The sequence below is a fragment of the Mobula birostris genome, chromosome 17 (genome assembly GCF_030028105.1).
Source record: "Mobula birostris isolate sMobBir1 chromosome 17, sMobBir1.hap1, whole genome shotgun sequence".
In the NCBI taxonomy this organism is placed as follows: Eukaryota; Metazoa; Chordata; class Chondrichthyes; order Myliobatiformes; family Myliobatidae; genus Mobula; species Mobula birostris.
The window spans coordinates 2376912-2395017 of NC_092386.1; the positions used below are offsets into that span (position 1 = coordinate 2376912).

Sequence of the window (18106 nt, forward strand, 5' to 3'; positions counted from 1 at the left end):
TCAGTGTGTGGGAGATCTAACAGGCCACTCTTGAAGCCCACGCCAAGTGCACGTACTGCAGATTAGTAATTCTCAGTGCACCAAGTACGTAGGCCTTAGTGCATTTATTCAGCCTCTTTTCTTTCTATCATTTATGATAAGCATTATGTTATAAAATATCACAAAGATTGAAATGCCTTTGTGGTATTTATTAATAATTATTACCAATATACACTCAGCGGCCACTTTATTAAGTACACATGTACCTGCTCATTAATGCAAATATCTTATCAGCTAATGATGTGGCAGCAACTCAGGATGGGGGAAAATGTCACCTGAGTGACTTTTCAGTTCTGGTCTGGTCACTCGTCTGAGTGCTACTGGTACCATGTAACCCAGTACTATCTGCCGCATGGTCGGGTGGTCAGCGACTAAACCGGCTCCCCCACCAGGCTTGCCTGCTGAGGAGGGTGGCTAGACACCCTGCAGGATGAAAAACAAGACCTGTTAAAGGGTGGCTGAACCTTCTCGTAGGGTCAACGGCCATCTAGCAAACACGTGAAGCGCAGAAAGGGCATCCCTTGCATTGAAGTTTGGTCTGGCATTTCACTGCAACAGAACTTCCCCCAGCTGTCTTGGACCCACCGTGCCACTGGATCCAGGAGGGGATGTCGAGAGGGCGGGTCTGGACCTGTGCAACCCCCTACTCACATAAAATCCACTCACACACACGCTGTTCCTTTCTGAGGAGTGGGGTCAACCCCACTAACTGACAGAAAGGAACCATCATCATCCTATGGGATGGATAGATGTGGTGCTAGATGTGGTGGTCTGAGTATCTCAGAAACTGCTGATCTCCTGGGATTATCACGCACAACAGTCTCTAGAGTTTACAGAGAATATTGTGAAAAACAAAAAAAAGCACCAAATGAATGGCAGTTCTGTGGGTGAGAACGTCTTATTGATGAGAGGGGTCAGAAGAGAATGGCCAGACTGGTTCAAGCTGACAGGAAGGCGACAGTAACTCAAATAACAGTGGTGTGCAGAGAACATCTTTGAACGCACAATATGTCAAAGCTTGAAGTGAATGGGCCACAGCGGTAGAAGATCACAATCATACACTCAGTGGTCACTCTGTAAGGAACTTTCTGTTCCTAATAAATTGGTCACTGAGTATGAAGCTCTGCAGTTTCAAAGGTACATTTAATGTCAGAGAAATGTATACAATATACATCCTAAAATGTATACAATATGTATCCTGAAATGCTTTTGCTTCGGTTCAGTACCCTCTTCACTATGTCCAGGACCAGCTGAATCTTATGTTTAGAAATTGGATTTTATCTGATTTGTTTAATTGCCCATAGGGAATTACAATATTAGGAAAAAATAATCTAAATGATTTTTGGATGGTTTATACCTGGAAATATCTGCCAACTTTAGAGTGTAAAAGAAAACGTGAATTTATTTGCATCCAATACTGTTGAGTTTGAAAGGTTTCAGTGCACACGACAATCAGTTGAGAGGTTGCCAATCAGGTCAGCTGATGGTAACAGTATGTTAAGAGCAACAACAACAAAAGCCCCTGGTTCTACTGAGACTCTACAGTCTGATCATTGTGGAGGTTCATTCTCTTGGCTTTGGTTTGGGGGCATGGCACTGTTGAGCAGAGATATACAGCTCCTTCTCCCAGGCTATAGGACTATTGAAATCTCTGCCACCATCCAGGTCTCTTCACGTATGAAGCACTAGTAGCATTATACCATTTACTTTTTAGCTGGTATCATATATGCACCTTATTATTTGTTAATTTATTTGTGGTATTACTTTATGGGTTATGTGTGAGTTATATGTACTGTGTCGTGGACCTCGTTCTAGAGGAACATTTGCTGGTATACATGTGTAGAAGGGAATGATAGTAAACTCCACTTGAACTGAAATTTAACCTAAATAGAGTTATATCTACTAGTAAAGTGACTCTTTATTTAAATATACTTTACTGCAGAATAAGTGAAGGTGCTAGTCACAGCTAATATTTGCAACATAATCTTACCTGACGTCTATAATACAAAGTTGGCCGCTGCCCCCAAATATAATTCATTTTAGCTGATCAAGTAACACACAGTACTGCCGTCCAATCTCTGCCATCAGCACCCATTGTGATGTTTAAGAGGATAGAATGCACACAAAGTACATGAAATGATCCAAAATAGAGAATGAAATGTGCTCTTCATGATGCTGAATTTGGTTTGGTTTGATTGACAACCTGCCTCATTGTTTTCTCCAGGTCTACCTGGTTATAGTTTGGAACTTTGAGCTCTTTATGATCCCGCTGGTGCTTCTCATTCTGCTTTTCTACAACTATTGGTTAATTAGATCAGGGAAGGACAATACTTTACACTCAATGGTAAGATTCACATTTTTTTCATTTCTTATCCTAATTAGCCTTGAGCTAAAATGTGTTTGGTTATGAAATTATTAGAGTTTCAACTGTTTTCATGCACATGCGAGGAGTATTATGAATAAAGCGGATGAGCTTAGAGTGTGGATCAGTACCTGGAGCGATGATGTAGTGGCCATTACAGAGACTTGGATGGTTCAGAGGCAGGAATGGTTACTTAGAGTGCCAGGCTTTAGATGTTTCAGAACGGACAGGGAGGGAGGCGAAAGAGGTGGGGCATGGCACTGTTGATCAGAGATAGTGTTACGGCTGCAGAAAACGAGGGAGTCATGGAGGGATTGTCTACTGAGTCTCTATGGGTGGAAGTTAGAAACAGGAAGGGGTCAAAAACTCTACTGGGTGTTTTTTATAGACCACCCAATAGTAACAGGGACATCAAGGAGATTATAGGGAGACAGATACTGGAAAGGTGCAATAATAACAGGGTTGTTGTGGTGGGAGATTTTAATTTCCCAAAAATTGATTGGCATCTCCCTAAAGTGAGGGGTTTAGATGGGGTGGAGTTTGTTAGGTGTGTTCAGGAAAGTTACTTGACACAATATGTAGATAAGCCTACAAGAGGAGAGGCTGTACTTGATCTGGTATTGGGAAATGAACCTGGTCAGGTATCAGGTCTCTCAGTGGGAGAGCATTTTGGAGATAGTGATCACAATTCTATCTCCTTTACCATAGCATTGGAGAGGGTTAGGAACAAACAAGTTAGGGAAACATTTAATTGGAGTAAGAGGAAGTATGAGGCTATCAGGCAGGAACCTGGAAGCATAAATTGGAAACAGATGTTCTCAGGGAAATGTATGGAAGAAATGTGGCAAATGTTCAGGGGATATTTGCATGGGGTTCTGTGTAGATACGTTCCAATGAGACAGGGAAAGGATGGTAGGGTATAGGAACCATGGTGTACAAAGGCTGTTGAAAATCTAGTCAAGAAGAAAAGAGAAGCTTACAAAAGGTTCAAAGAAACGAGGTAATGATAGAGATCTAGAATATTATAAGGCTAGCAGGAAGGATCTTAAGAATGAAATTAGGAGAGCCAGAAGGGGCCATGAGAAGGCCTTGGCGGACAGGTTTAAGGAAAACCCTAAGGCATTCTACAAGTATGTGAAGAGCAGGAGGTTAAGACGTGAGAGAATAGGACCAATTAAGTGTGACAGTGGAACCAAAGTGTGTATGGAACAGAAGGAGATAGCAGAGGTACTTAATGAATACTTTGCTTCAGTATTCGCTATGGAAAAGGATCTTAGCGATTGTACGGATGGCTTGCAGTGGACTGAAAAGCTTGAGCATGTAGATTTTAAGGATAAGATGTGCTGGAGCTTTGGAAAGTATTTAAGTGGGATAAGTCATTGGGACCAGATGGGATGTACCCCAGGCAACTGTGGGAAGCAAGGGAGGAGATTGCTGAGCCTCTGGTGATGATCTTTGCATCATCAATGGGGACAGGAGAGGTTCCGGAGGATTAGATGGTTGCGGATGTTGTTACCTTATTCAAGAAAGGGAGTAGGGATAACCCAGGAAATTATAGGCCAGTGAGTTTTATTTCAGTGGTTGCTAAGTTGATGGAGAAGATCCTGAGAGGCAGGATTTATGAACATTCGGAGAGGCATAATATGATTAGAAACAGTCAGCATGGCTTTGTCAAAGGTATGTTGTGCCTTATGAGCCTGATTGAATTTTTTTGAGGATGTGACTAAACACATTGATGAAGGTAGAGCTGTAAATGTAGTGTATATGGATTTCAGCAAAGCATTTGACAGGGTACCTATTGAGAAAGTAAGGAGGCATGGGATCCAAGGGGACATTGCTTTGTGGATCCAGAACTGGTTTGCCCACGGAAGGCAAAGAGTGGTTGTAGACGGATCATATTCTGCATGGAGGCCGGTGACTAGTGTTCTGCCTCAAGGATCTGTTCTGGGACCCTCACTCTTTGTGATTTTTGTAAATGACCTGGATGAGGAAGTGGAGGGATGGGTTAGTAAGTTTGCTGATGACACAAAGGTTAGAGGTGTTGTGGATAGTGTGGAGGGCTGTCAAAGGTTACAGCGGTACATCGATAGGATGCAATACTGGGCTGAGAAGTGGCAGATGGAGTTCAACCCAGATAAGTGTGAGGTGGTTCATTTTGGTAGGTCAAAAATGATGGCAGAATATAGCATTAATGGTAATACTCTTGGCAGTGTGGAGGATCAGAGGGATCTTGGGGTCCGAGTCCATAGGACACTCAAAACTGCTATGCAGGTTGACACTGTGGTTAAGAAAGCATATGGTGCATTGGCCTTCATCAATCGTGAGATTGAGTTTAAGAGCCGATAGATAATGTTGCAGCTATATAGGACCCTGGTCAGATCCCACTTGGAGTACTGTGCTCAGTTCTGGTCGCCTCACTGCAGGAAGAATTTGGAAACCATAGAAAGGGTGCAGAGGAGATTTACAAGGATGTTGACTGGATTGGGGAGTATGCTTTATGAGAATAGGTTGAGTGAACTCAGTCTTTTCTCCTTGGAGCGACAGAGGATGAGAGGTGACCTGATAGAGGTATACAAGATAATGAGAGGCATTGATCGTGTGGATAGTCAGAGGATTTTCCCCAGGGCTGAAATGGCTATCACAAGAGGGCATAGTTTTGAGGTGCTTGGAAGTAGGTGCAGAGGTGATGTCAAGTTTTTTACGCAGAGAGTGGTGAGTACGTGGAATGGGCTGCCAGCGACAGTGGTGGAGGTGGAAACGATAGAGTCTTTTAAGAGACTCCTGGATGGGTACGTAGAGCTTAGAAAAATAGAGTGTTATGGGTAAGCCTAGGTAATTTCTAAGATAAGGTCATGTTCGGCACAGCTTTGTGGCTGAGGGGCCTGTATTGTGCTGTAGGTTTTCTATGTTTCTAAATCTACCATCCCGACAACACTGCAGCAGATTAATACTTAAAATTATTGCTGAGCTTTGATCCAGGTATTTGCTACATTGATACATATTTGGGATTCCTGTTCAGATTATCTGCGCTTGTAAGTACTGTCTGTGAATCCCTTTGTGGATCTGCTACGGCTAAAGAGCAAAGAGTATTATTCAGATTCAAGTTCTATATTTGTTGATATATTGTCATAGCAAATCAAGTATTATGTTCTAATGTCGATCCACTGTGGATTTTGAAACCACAAAATTTTGGTGCTGTTCTTTTGGTTAATTCACAAAGATTACACTCAATGGCCACTTTATTAGCGGCATCTGTACACCTGCTTGATATGACTAGCATGGCCTCTCCTTCATGTGGCTGCAGCTGAATGCATAAAAGCATGCAGACATGGTCAAGAGGTTCAGTTGTTATTCAGACCAAACATCAGAATGGGGAAGAAATGTGATCTAAATGACTTTGACTGTGGAATGATAGTTGGTGCCAGACAGGGTGATTTGAGTATCTCAGAAACTGTTGATCTGCAATTTTCGTGTACAACAGTCTCTAGAGTTTATAGAGAACGGTGTGAAAAGCAAAAATAATCCAGTCAGTGGTGAAAATCTCTTGTCAATGAGAGAGGTCAGAAGAGAATGGCCAAACTAGTCCAAGCTGACAGGAAGGTAACAGGAACTCAACTAACCATGCATTACAACAGAGCTGTGCAGAAGTTCATCTCTGAATGCACAACATGTCAAATGTACACTCAGTTGGTACTTTATTAAGTACAATAGGTATCTAATAAAATGGCCATTGAGTCATAATTTCTAATTTCCATCAGTTTGAATTCAGAAAATTATCAGGAATAGTCATAAACTGTAATATTTAATGTTTACAGAAATAATATTACCCTTCCTCCTTTATTTCCTCTGTTTTAACTTTGCTTCACTCAGAACGGATATGATGTTCTCGTAAGAGATTATTCCATTTTTGGAGAACATCTGTGCATGACTTTGTTCAATGTGGGGAGGCTGACAAATAAGCAGCCACCACTTGGTTTTTGATAGTCCAGTACCCTGAGTCCATGAATGTTGCAGCAGTTTGCAGTCAAACACAATACAGCTTGTTTTCTGCCACGTGAACACTGGAGGGCAGCACTGACTCCAGCTTGGACGCTGCACCACACCGGCTCTGACGCCTCTCTCCTGGATAGCTGTAAACAGGCGACACCGTGGCTTGAGGCCTGGTCCTCGCCAACTAAGGCCGTGCCGCTGCTCCGCCATGCACCAATAAAGCAGTGAATCAGATAGTCCAACAGGGTCTTGTGATCACAGGAAAGGTGACTAAGATGACTACCTGTTGTTAGACAGCATGCTGCCTTCACGCCCCAGCTCCTCCAACACCTCTCTGACGCAGGCAGCAGCACAATCGCACCAAGTTCAACTTCTTCATTTCCTCCGCCATTGAGCAATGACCTGTAGTACCTGAAGTTCTTAATGTCCCACAGGGTCTTGCAATCATAAAAAAACATGTTTAACAGGAACAATAACACCTTTGGTTGGCCCGTAGAAACTACTGCCATAGAACATGCCACAATCTTACCAGATGTACTTTTTGTCAATGAAGGGATGTGTTATTTAGAGGTGATTTTAAAAAAGGCTTTGGCTGTCACACTTGGGCAAAATACTGCAGAGGCCGAAAATCTGAAATTAGAGATGGAAAATGATGAAAATACTTTACAGTTTAGGCAGCCTCTATGGAAAGACAAAATGTTGGTAACCTTACCGATAGAAAGCTAAAGTTAAACATGGCTAATGACCAAACAAAGTTGTTGCCACAGGGAAAGGGGGAGGAGATCTGCACTCCCTGCTGCCTTGCAATTGAAGTGTCACTGGATAATTTGTACTGTACCCAACAATATTTATTTTATGCACTTTGTAAATTTAATTCTCACATTCCCAAGTTATTGTGTGTTAGATGAGTGTTTCAGTACTACTGTGCTTTACATCCTGGTCTGGAGAAACGTTGTCTCGTTTGACGGCATCCATGCAGTTAAATGACAATAAACTTGACTTGAGAAGAAAGGATGAAAATAAAGACCTGGGTGGGGAAACAAGAGATGAAATGCAGAGGAGATGATGTGGTTGGGTGAATTTCCTTGCACAGTGCATGAATTACAAGAAATATATCAAGAGCAGCAGAGGGTGGATAAAAAGATGTAATTAAAAACTGAGAAAAAAGCATTGATTGCTGAGATTAAAACTATAACTGGTAATCAAAACGAACTGCAGATGCCAGACAACTGAAATAAAAACTATAAAAAGTGAGTATACGCACCCGAAATGCTGGAGGAACTCAGCAGCTCAGGCAGCATCAGTCAACATTTTGGGCCGAGACCCTTCGTCGGGACTGGAACGGAAGGTGGAAGATGCCAGAATAGAAGATGGGGGTGGGGAAGGAGGAGAAGCTAGAAGGTTATAGGAGAAGGGGACATGAAGCAAGAAGCTGGGAGATGATAGGTGGAAAGGGTAAGGGGCTGAAGAAGAATGAATCTGATAGGAGAGGAGAGTGAACTATGGGAGAAAGGGAAGGAGGAAGTGCACCAGGGAGAGGTAACAAGCAGGTGAGGAGAAGAGAAGAGTCATAGAGAATTACAACACGAAAACAGGCCCTTTGGCCCTTATCATCCATGCCGGAAAAAATTAAACTGCCTATTCCCATTGACCTACATTGGGACCATAGTCCTCCATACCCCTACCATCCATATATCTTACCAAACTTCTCCTAAATGTTGAAATCGAACACACATGCACCACTTGTGCTGGCAGCTCATTCCACACTCTTATGACCCTCTGAGTGAAGAGGTTTTACCTCATGTTCTCCTTAACCTCACATTATCACCCTTAACCCATGACCTCTGGTTGTAGTCCCACACAATCTCAGTGGAAAAAAACCTGCTTGCACTTAACCTATCTATATCATATTTTTGTATACCTCTGTCAAATCTCCTCTCAGTCTTCTACGTTCTAAGTTATTCAACTAACCTATTCAATCTTTCCTCATAACTCAGGTCCCCCAGACCCAGGAACATCCTTGTAAATTTTCTCTGCACTCTTTCAACCTTGCTTACATCTTTCCTGTAGGTAGCTGTCCAAAACTGCACACAATACTCCAAATTAGGCCTCACCAATATCTTATATACCTTCAACATAACGTCCCATCTCCTGTACGCAATACTTTGATTTATGAAGGCCATTGTGCCAAAAGATTTCTTTATGACCCTATCCACCTGTGACACCACTTTCAACGAATTATGGACCTGTAATCCTAGATCCCCTTGTTCGATCACACTCCTCAGTGGCCTACTGTTCACTGTATAAGACCTACCTTGGCTGGTCCTACCAAAGTGCAAAACTGGATTAAATTCCATCTGCCATTTTGCAGTCCATTTTTCCAGTTGATACAGATCCCTCTGGAACCCATGATAACTTTCCTCACTGTCCACTATTCCCCCAATCTTAGTGTCATACGCAAATCTGCTGATCCAATTTACCACATTATCATCCAGATCATTGATATAGATGACAAACAGCAATGGACCCAGCACCGATCCTTGCGGCACTCCACTAGTCATAGGCCTCCAGTCAGAGAGGCAACCCTCTACTACCACTCTCTGGCTTCTCCCACAAAGCCAATATCTAATCCAGTTTACTACCTCCCTGAATGTGGAGTGACTGAACCGTCTTAGGTCTTACTAAGGTCCATATAGGCAACATTGACTTCCTTGCCTTCATCCACTTTCCTGGTAACTTCCTCGAAAACTCTATGAGATTGGTTAGACATGACTTAACACACATGAAGCCATGCTGACTATCCTTAATCAGTCCTTGTCTATCCAAATACTTGTATTCCTGGTCCCTTAGAATACCTTCCAATAACTTTCGCACAATTGATGTCAGACTCACTGGCCTATCATTTCCTGGTTTATGTTTAGAGCTTTTTTTTAAACAACTGAACGACATTGGCTATCCTTCAATCTTCTGGTACATCCCCTGTCACTAAGGATGAATTAAATATCTCTGCCAGCGCCGTGATAATTTCTGCACTTTCCTTGTATAGGGCCTGAGGGAACACCTTGTCAGGCCCTGGGGAATCTTCCACCTTGATTTACCTCATGGTAGCAAACACCTCCTCCTCTGTAACTTATACAGGGTCTGTGAAGTTGATGCTGCTTTGCCTCACTTCTGTAGACTCTGTATCCACCTCCTGAGTGAATACCATTGTAAAGAATTCATTTCAGATTTCCCTCATCTGTTTTGGCTCCACACAAGCATTACCATTCTGGTCTTCCAAAGGACCAATTTTGTCCTAGCAATCCTTCTGCTCTTAACATATCGTTTATGTTAAAAGATATGTAGAATCCTTCAGGATTCTCCTTCACCTTGTCTGCTAGAGCAACTTTATACCTTCTTTTAGCCTTTCTGATTTCCTTCTTAAGTGTTCTCTTGCATTTTTTGTACTCCCTGAGCACCTCATTTGATCCTGCTTGCCTATATCTGCTATGGACCTCTTTTTTTCTCTTAACCAGAGCCTCAATATCTCTTGAAAACCAAGGCTTTCTACTCTTGTTATCTTTATCTTTTATTCTGACAGGCACATACAAGCTTTGCACTCTCAAAATTTCGTTTTTGAAGGCCTCCCACTTTCCAAGTACACCTTTGCCTGGAAACTGTCTATCGCAATCAACATTTGCCATATTATTTTTGATACCATCAAAATTGGCCTTTCTCCAATTTGGAATCTCAACCCATGGACCAGACTTATCTTTTTCCATATTTATTTTGAAACTAATGGCATTGTGGTCACTGGAAGCAAGTGTTCACCTACACAAACTTCTGTCACCTGCCCTGTCTCATTTCCTAATAGCAGATCCAGTATCACACACTCTCTCATTGGGATTTCTACGTACTGATGAAGGAAACTTTCCTGAACACATTTGACAAACTCTATCCCATCCAGTCCTTTTACAGCATGGGATTCCCAGTCAATACGTGGAAAGTTAAAATTACCCACTGTAACAACCTGATAAGAGGAAAGAGTGAGCCAGAGTGGGGAATAAAAGAAGAGGGAAGGGGAAAACTACTGGAAAGAGAAATTGATATTTATGCTGGAAGAACTCAGCTGAGCTGATTAAAGGTGAGCATACTCAGCCGGCCAGGTGAAGCGAGTTAATGTTTCATGTTGGAGCACTGACTGAACAACCTGGTCTGAAGTCACCCACGACTAGGAGTCTACAAATACAGAGAGAACAGGAGCGCTGAGGTGATAATTCAATCTGATTAGTGAACAATGGGGGGGAGGCAGAGATCAAATAGAATTGGCAGAAATAGAAAACTGAAATGAACTTTTCAGAAAGGTAAAGGGGAGAGGAGGGGTGTAAAAGTAAGAAAAAGACTAAAATAAGGCCATCAGACATAGAAGCAGGATTAGAGCATCCAGCCCATTGAGCCTGCTCCGCCATTCCATCTTGGCTGGTTTACTATCCCTCCCTGCCCCATTCACCTGCCTGCTCTCTGTACTTATGACACCCTGGATAATCAAGAACGTGTCAATCTCTGCATTAAATATACTCAATAACTTTGATTCGCAGCTGTCTGTAGCAATGAATTCCATAGATTCACCACCCTCTGGCTGAAGAAATTTGTCCTCTTCTTTGTTCTAAACGGACATCCTTCTACTCTGAGGCTGTATCCGTGACTCCCCAATTTTGGAAACATTCTCTCCACATATACTCCATCCAGACCTTTCAGCATTCAATAGGTTTCAATAAGATCCCCCCTTCATTCTTTTAAATTTGAGCCATCCATGGCAATGAATACCACAGATTCACCACCCCCTGACTAAAGAAATTCCCCTTATCTCTGTTGACCTGAAATAGTTAATCAAATTATTAAATTTAATTTTTAATATACTTTAAGTTTTAATTTCAATATGATTTTATGATTTTCACTTTTTAAAGATCTGCACAATTTATGAAATCTTTTTTTTCTTAACCTTGGGCCTTAATATCTTGAAACCAAATTCTTTTATGCTGAAATGTAATTGTTGAATTATGGGTATTGCTGATAAGGCAACTGGTGCCTTTACATATTCTCAATATTGTAATGGCTAAAAGTGTAAACACAGGAGAGTCTGCAGACGCTAGAAGTGGAGAGTTACACACACACACAGAATCCTGGAGGAACTTAGGACTGGTCTTGGCCTGAAACATCAACACATTAATGCTTTCTATACATGCTGCCTGGCCTGCCCAGTTCCTTCAGCATTTTGTGTGTGTTGCTTGGATTTCCAGCATTTGCAGATTTTCCCTTGTTAGTGAACTGTGTCATTTGGCATGGTAGCATAGTCATTAGCACAATGCTTTACAGTACAGGAGACCTGGGTTCAAATCCCTTCAGTGCCTGTAAGGAGTTTGTACCATGCTGACTATTTTATCATATGCCTCCAAGTAACCTAAGATCTCATCCTTAATCATCAACTCCAACGTCTTCCGAACCACTGAGGTCAGACTAACTGGCCTATAGTTTTCTTTCTTCTACCTCTCTTCCTTCTTGAAGAGTGGAGTGACATTTGCAATTTTGCAGTCTTCTGGAACCACTCCAAAACTAGTGATATTTGAAAGATCATTACTAATGCCTCCACAAACTCTTCAACCACCTCTTTCAGAACCCTGGGGTGTACACCATCTGGTCCAGGTGACCTATCTTCCTTCTGAGCTTTCAGTTTCCCAAGAACCTTCTGTCTAATTATGGTAACTCACATACTTCATACCCCCCGACACCTGGAACCCCTGTCATACTGCTATTGTCTTCCACAGTGAAAACTGTTGCAAAATAGTTATTCAGTACATCTGCCATTTTGTTGCCCTCCATTACTACTTCTCCAGCATTATTTTACAGTGTTCCAATATCCACTCTCACCTCTCTTTCACATTTTAGGTATTTGAACAAAATTTTAGCATCCCATTTAATATTATTTGCTAGGTTACTTTCGCATTCCATCTTTCTCTTCTTAATGACTTTTTAGTTGCCTTCAGTTGGCTTTTAAAAGCTTCCCAATTCTCTAACTTCCTACTAATCTTTGCTTTATTGTATGCCCTCTCCTTGGCTTTTATGTTGGCTTATATTCATGATTTCCTTCATTTTAAAAAAAAATTATAAAAATTCTTAAAGTAGCTACACCCACTAGCCACTTTATTAGGTATATCTGTACCCCTGCTCATCAATGCAAATATCTAATTAGCCAATCATGCGGCAGCAACTCAATGCATATAAGCATGCAGACATGGTCAAGAGGTTCAGTTGTTGTTCAGACCAAATATCAGAATGGGGAAGAAATGTGATCCAAGGGACCTTGTCTGTGGAATGATTGTTGGTGCAAGATGGGGTGATTTGAGCATCTTAGAAACTGATGTTTCCCTTGGGATTTTCATGCACAACTGTCTCTAGAGTTTACAAAGAATGGTGCAAAAATCAAAAAAAAACATCCAGTGTGCAGCAATTCTCTGGGTAAAAGCATTTTGTTGATGAGAGAGGAGAATGGCCAGACAGGAAGGTAACAGTAACTCAAATAATCACATCGTTGTGCAGATGAGCATTCCTGAATATTCAACGTGTTCAACCTTGAAGTGAATGGGTTGCAGCAACAGAAGACTACGAAGATAAACTCAGTGGCTACTGGATTAGCTACAGAAGATACCCCATGCTGTGGCCACTGAGTGTCTGTTCTGCTATTTGAAATTATTTTTCAATATTTGGTGATTGGAGGAATGTATAACGGGGATGTCAGATTTAAGTTCTTTGCACAGAGAGTTGTGGGTCTGTAGAACACCCTGTATTGTGTGTTGGTAGAGGCAGATACATTAGGGGCATTTAAGTAACTCTTGGATAGGTAGATGAATGACAGAAAAATGGAGAGTTATGTAGGAGAGAAGGGTTACATTGATCTTACAGTAAGTTAAAAGTTTGGCACAACATTGTGGGCAGAAGTGCCTGAACTATTCTGTACTGCTCAAATTCAAGTTTAATTGTCATTCAACCATACATGAAACCCACGAATACAGCCAAATGAAACAGTGTTTCTCCAGCGCCGATGTGCAACACACAGTACCAAGGGTCATAAGCAGCACAAGGCACATATAGCACATACAAATGGCAGTAAACATACAGTTACACAAAGTATAATGTAGCCCAAGCCCCTGAGTGTCGTGTCCTGTAGATTAATGGTGCATGGCTCATTTGCAGTAGCTCAATCATCAGGTTCGAATGCAGCCGTAGCTGAATGCAATCGAGTTTGGCTTCCACCAAGCAAACTCTGGAGAGCAGCCCTAACCCACCCCACCCTCTGGCTCCAGACCTCCCCCCGCCCCACCGCTCCAGATGACTGCAAACAGCAACTCCATGGCATGACGACCTACTCCATGCTACAAGTGAGGCCACATAGCTCCCCCACCATTGGTCTCACCAATAAAACAGTGAACCATACTTTCCGTACAAGACCCTTCTATGTTCTATGTTTCATTACTTGTTCGGATTAACCCTGCTGACAAGACATGCAGGTTTTTATTGAGGCTTCGGTGAGTGTTAGAGACCCACACACAGAACCCTGAGCTTCTCTAATGACTGTTATCCACACTCCCTGTGATTATCCTTATAGTCCCACCATCGTACTCCACATGGAGCACAGTGGCAGAGTCTTGCCGTTCTGACATTACACAGAGTTATGGTTTATATATCATAATTATCCAAACTTTTCAAGGTGATTGTAACAAAGTGGTCACAGAATAAAAATCAGAAATAAATGAGGCATAAATAATAAATAGAATAAGTGAGGGAACAAAGGTTGTTGCTGTCGGAAGGGGACGCGGGGCATCTTTTCAGTTTTTTCATTGACTCCTAGTTTGTATCTGATCTCACACAGCATATCCTTGCTCATTGCTTTCCTTCTCTTTACCGCCCCTACCTCAAATTAGAAGGCAGCACCAAAAATGCCAAAAATCATTGTAGATGGTATAGAGTAATGCCTTGTGAAGCCATAAATGCAAAGTACTGAGCCTACATATTAATTTAGTTTCTCTTCAATAATTCAGCTTGAACCCTTTGTCGTAGCGTTTTCAGTTCCGTTTATTCTGAGTTCAATTCCTCCCTGCAGTGAAGTACGACGTACACGGGAAGACAACAAAAAAAACTAGCAGGCAAACCCTGACTGACAATAGATTTCATTTTTGCCGTATTTCATTTGACACAACTGATTTTTTTTTAACAAACTAAATGAGTCAATCTTTGGTAATGAGATTGCTTAAGTGCTTGGCTCTTTTTATATTTGCTTATGTGATGTTTTGCTCTTAGACAAATAGAATCACCGGATAACAAGGCAGTAACTGTTGTGATGTGCCTAAATCCCTGTGTGGTCATGGTTCAGTTACTTTTGATGTTCAACACAGGAGCAGCCTGGAGGCCTAATAGGAGATCACACTTGGGGGAACCTAGGACCAGAGGGCAGGGCTTCTCAACCTACTTTATGTCTTGCACATTTACCATTAACTGGGGGGTCCATGGACCACCTCAAATAGAGGGATATCCATTTAGAACGTAGATCAGGAAAGTTTATCCAGAGTGTAGTGAATCTGTGCAATTCATTGCCACAGATGGCTGTGGAGGTCAAATCATTGTGTATACTTTAAGCAGAGGTTGATTGATTCTTGTTTCGTCAGAGTGTCAAAGGTTACGGGGGGAAGGCAGGAGAATGGGGTGTAGAGGGAAATAGATCAGCCATGATGGAATGATGGAGCAGACTCGATGGGCTGAATGGCCTAACTCTGCTCCTCGGTCTTATGGTCTTCTGTGGCTGCATCATAATCAACATTGTTGAAATTGTCTTGCCAAATTCTGGTGTTTATTGGTTGCTAACTGACAAGCTTCAAAGTCCAAGGTAACTTTATAAAGTACATATATGTCATCATATGCGACTGTGATTCATTTCCTTGTGTGCAGTCACAGTAAATACAAAAAACACGAACATGAGAAAAGCTGCAGATGTTGGAGATCCAGGTCCCGATGAAGGGTCTCAGCCCAAAACATTTATTCATTTCCATAGATACTACCTGATCTGCTGAGTTCTTTCAGCAATTTGTGTGTTTTGCTCCTTCTCCACCTTTATCTAAGGAACTGTGCATTCCCTAGGTAAACTGTAGAATCAATATATTATTAAAATAAGTGTGCAGTGAAGAAAGGGGTAGTTCCATCTGCAAAAGAAGACAGTAAGAATTTTGGGATGATTCAGTTTGACAGGAAATTACAACCCATGTAATTTATGTTTCTTGAAAGGCAGTGCTGTATACATTGTCTGTGACATCTCCAGAGTGCTTTCCTTGCTGCCTGTTTCTCCCATAGGCTGTCTTAGATGAAGCTGGCCACTGGATTTACCTTATTGGACTCGAGTATGAGTTGGATTTTGAACAACAATAGGCTCACTTGGGAACTCAGAGACTAGTCCTGCTGCAGCACAACATTCATTCCTTGAGGTGGCAGGAAACTCGATCTAGCTGAGGCGCTGATAGACGGCTTGTTGTATGCCTAGAGGAAGGCAATGAAGTTTAAAGAGTTAGCTCAGGGCTAAGGCTGGAGTAGAAGTCATTGACCATTTGAAAAGGCACTTGTACAATGACAATAAATTAGTGAGAATTAAGATAATTGAAAAAATAAAAATTGTTATTTGCCCTACCTCAATTTTCTGAATGTTTGAACAATTATTTCATAATCACACTTCAGCAAAGAGCAGGGGTTCCCAACATTTTTAAGCCTTGGACCTGTACCATTAACAGAGGGGTCCGTAGACAGATGTTTTATTGCTCACATCTACACGATCGTGGATAAAAGTGTGGGAGAAGGCTCAGGTAGGCCAAAAGCATTGACAATGATTGACTGAACCTCATGATCTGTTTCTGCACTGTATTACTTTGAACCATAACTGGAGTCCTAACGACCATAACAAATAGGAGCAGAATTAAGCCATTCGGCCCATTGAGTTTTATAAAGTATATCATGGCTGATTTATTATTCCACTCAACCCCATTCTCCTGCCATCACTGCCCCATCATTGAAATGTTCCCACAACCTATAAACTCACTTTCAAGGAACTTTACATCTCATGTTCTTGGTTTATTTTTATCTATGTATTATTCTGTATTTGCTGTTTGTTGTCTTTTGCACACGGGTTGAATGCCCAAGTTGGTGCAGAGTTTCATTGATTCTGTTATGGTTATTATTCTATTATTGAGTATGCCCACAAGAAAATAAATCTCAGGGTTGAATATGGTGACAGTAATCCAAATACTAAAAGGTCAGGTGTGGTTGGAGTAGGAAATATCATGCCTTTATGGAATAAGTCTGAATTTTGTTTTGTTGAATCACTATCATAGGGGCCCTACAATTAGCCTCACAAGTGGTCCATCCCAACGAGTCAGAGCGGCAAGAAAGTTAACATACGCGATTAAAGGCAGGAACAGGTACAACTAGCAGTACAGTAATAATCCTTAAAATATATATATATAAACATGAGATTCTGTTGATGCTGGAAATTTGAGGAACAAATACAAAATGCCGAAGGAACTCAGCAGGTCAGGTAGCATCTATCACCTATGTTTGGGCTGAGACCCTTCAACTGGATGGTAAAGGAAGAGGGAAGCAGCCAGAATAGGAAAGTGTGGAAGAGGGGAAAGTGTGGAAGAGAGGAAGGTGGGGAAGAGGGGAAGGTGAGAGCTGAAACCAGGTGAGGGGCAGGGTTGCTGGATGGGGAGGGGTGGGTGAAGTAAGAAGCTGGGAGGTGATAGGTGGAAGGGACAGAAGAGGAAGGAATCTGACTGGAGAGGAGGGTGGACCATTGGAGAGAGGGAAGGAGGAGGGGAATCAGGTTAGGAGAAGAGAGGGAATAAGAAGGGAGCCAGAATGGTGAATGGAAAACGAGAGGGGGAGGGAAGGGAAAGAAATGACTGGAAGTTAGAGAAAGCGTGGTTCATGCCATTGCTTGTGTAAAAAATGATGAGAAGCATTGATCATGCGGGTAGTCAGAGGCTTTTTCCCAGGGCTGAAATGGCTAACACGAGAGGGTATAGCTTTAAGGTGCTTGGAAGTAGGTACAGAGGAGATGTCATGGGTAAGTTTTTTTTATGCAGAGAGTGGTAAGTGTGTGGAATGGGCTGCCGGCGACGGTGGTGGAGGTGAATACAATAGGATCTTTTAAGAGACTCCTGGATAGGTACACGGAGCTTAAAAAAAGAGTGAAGTACATGTTCGGCACAGCATTGTGGGCTGAAGGGCCAGTATTGTGCTCTAGGTTTTCTATGTTTCTATCAGGTTGGAGGCTACCCAGATGGAATAAGAGGTGTTGCTGCTAAAAACCTGAGAGTGACCTGATTGCAGCAGGAGAGGAGGCATACACTGACATGTCAGAGTAGGATTGGGGACAAGAGTGAAAATAGGCGGTCATTGGAAGGGAAGGTACATAAAAGATATATTTGCGGAGTTACTAAAATGCCTTTTAAAACACACCTGTGGTAAGTCACACAAAATGCTGGAGGAACTCAGCAGGTCAAGCAGCATCTACGGAAATGAATAAACAGTCGACTTTCAGGCAGAGACCCTTCATCAGTTCTGGGAAAAAAAGATGAGAGGTCAGAGGTCAGAGCAAGCAGGTGGGGGGAGGGGAGGAAGAAGCACAAGGTGGCCGCT

General features: G+C 42.1%; 1 protein-coding gene across 5 annotated transcripts in view; it reads left to right on the forward strand.

Annotated features, from left to right (window-relative positions):
* Positions 1–18106, forward strand: part of mctp1a (multiple C2 domains, transmembrane 1a) — a 559392-nt gene that overhangs the window by 412638 nt on the left and 128648 nt on the right. For 4 of the 5 annotated variants that reach the window (XM_072281200.1, XM_072281204.1, XM_072281202.1 and 1 more), the window contains exon 17: positions 2264–2383. The exons of the other annotated variant lie outside the window; for it this stretch is intronic. In XM_072281200.1, coding sequence (XP_072137301.1) covers positions 2264–2383 — 120 coding nt within the window. The remainder of the gene's footprint in view (positions 1–2263; positions 2384–18106) is intronic. 5 annotated transcript variants of the gene reach the window in all.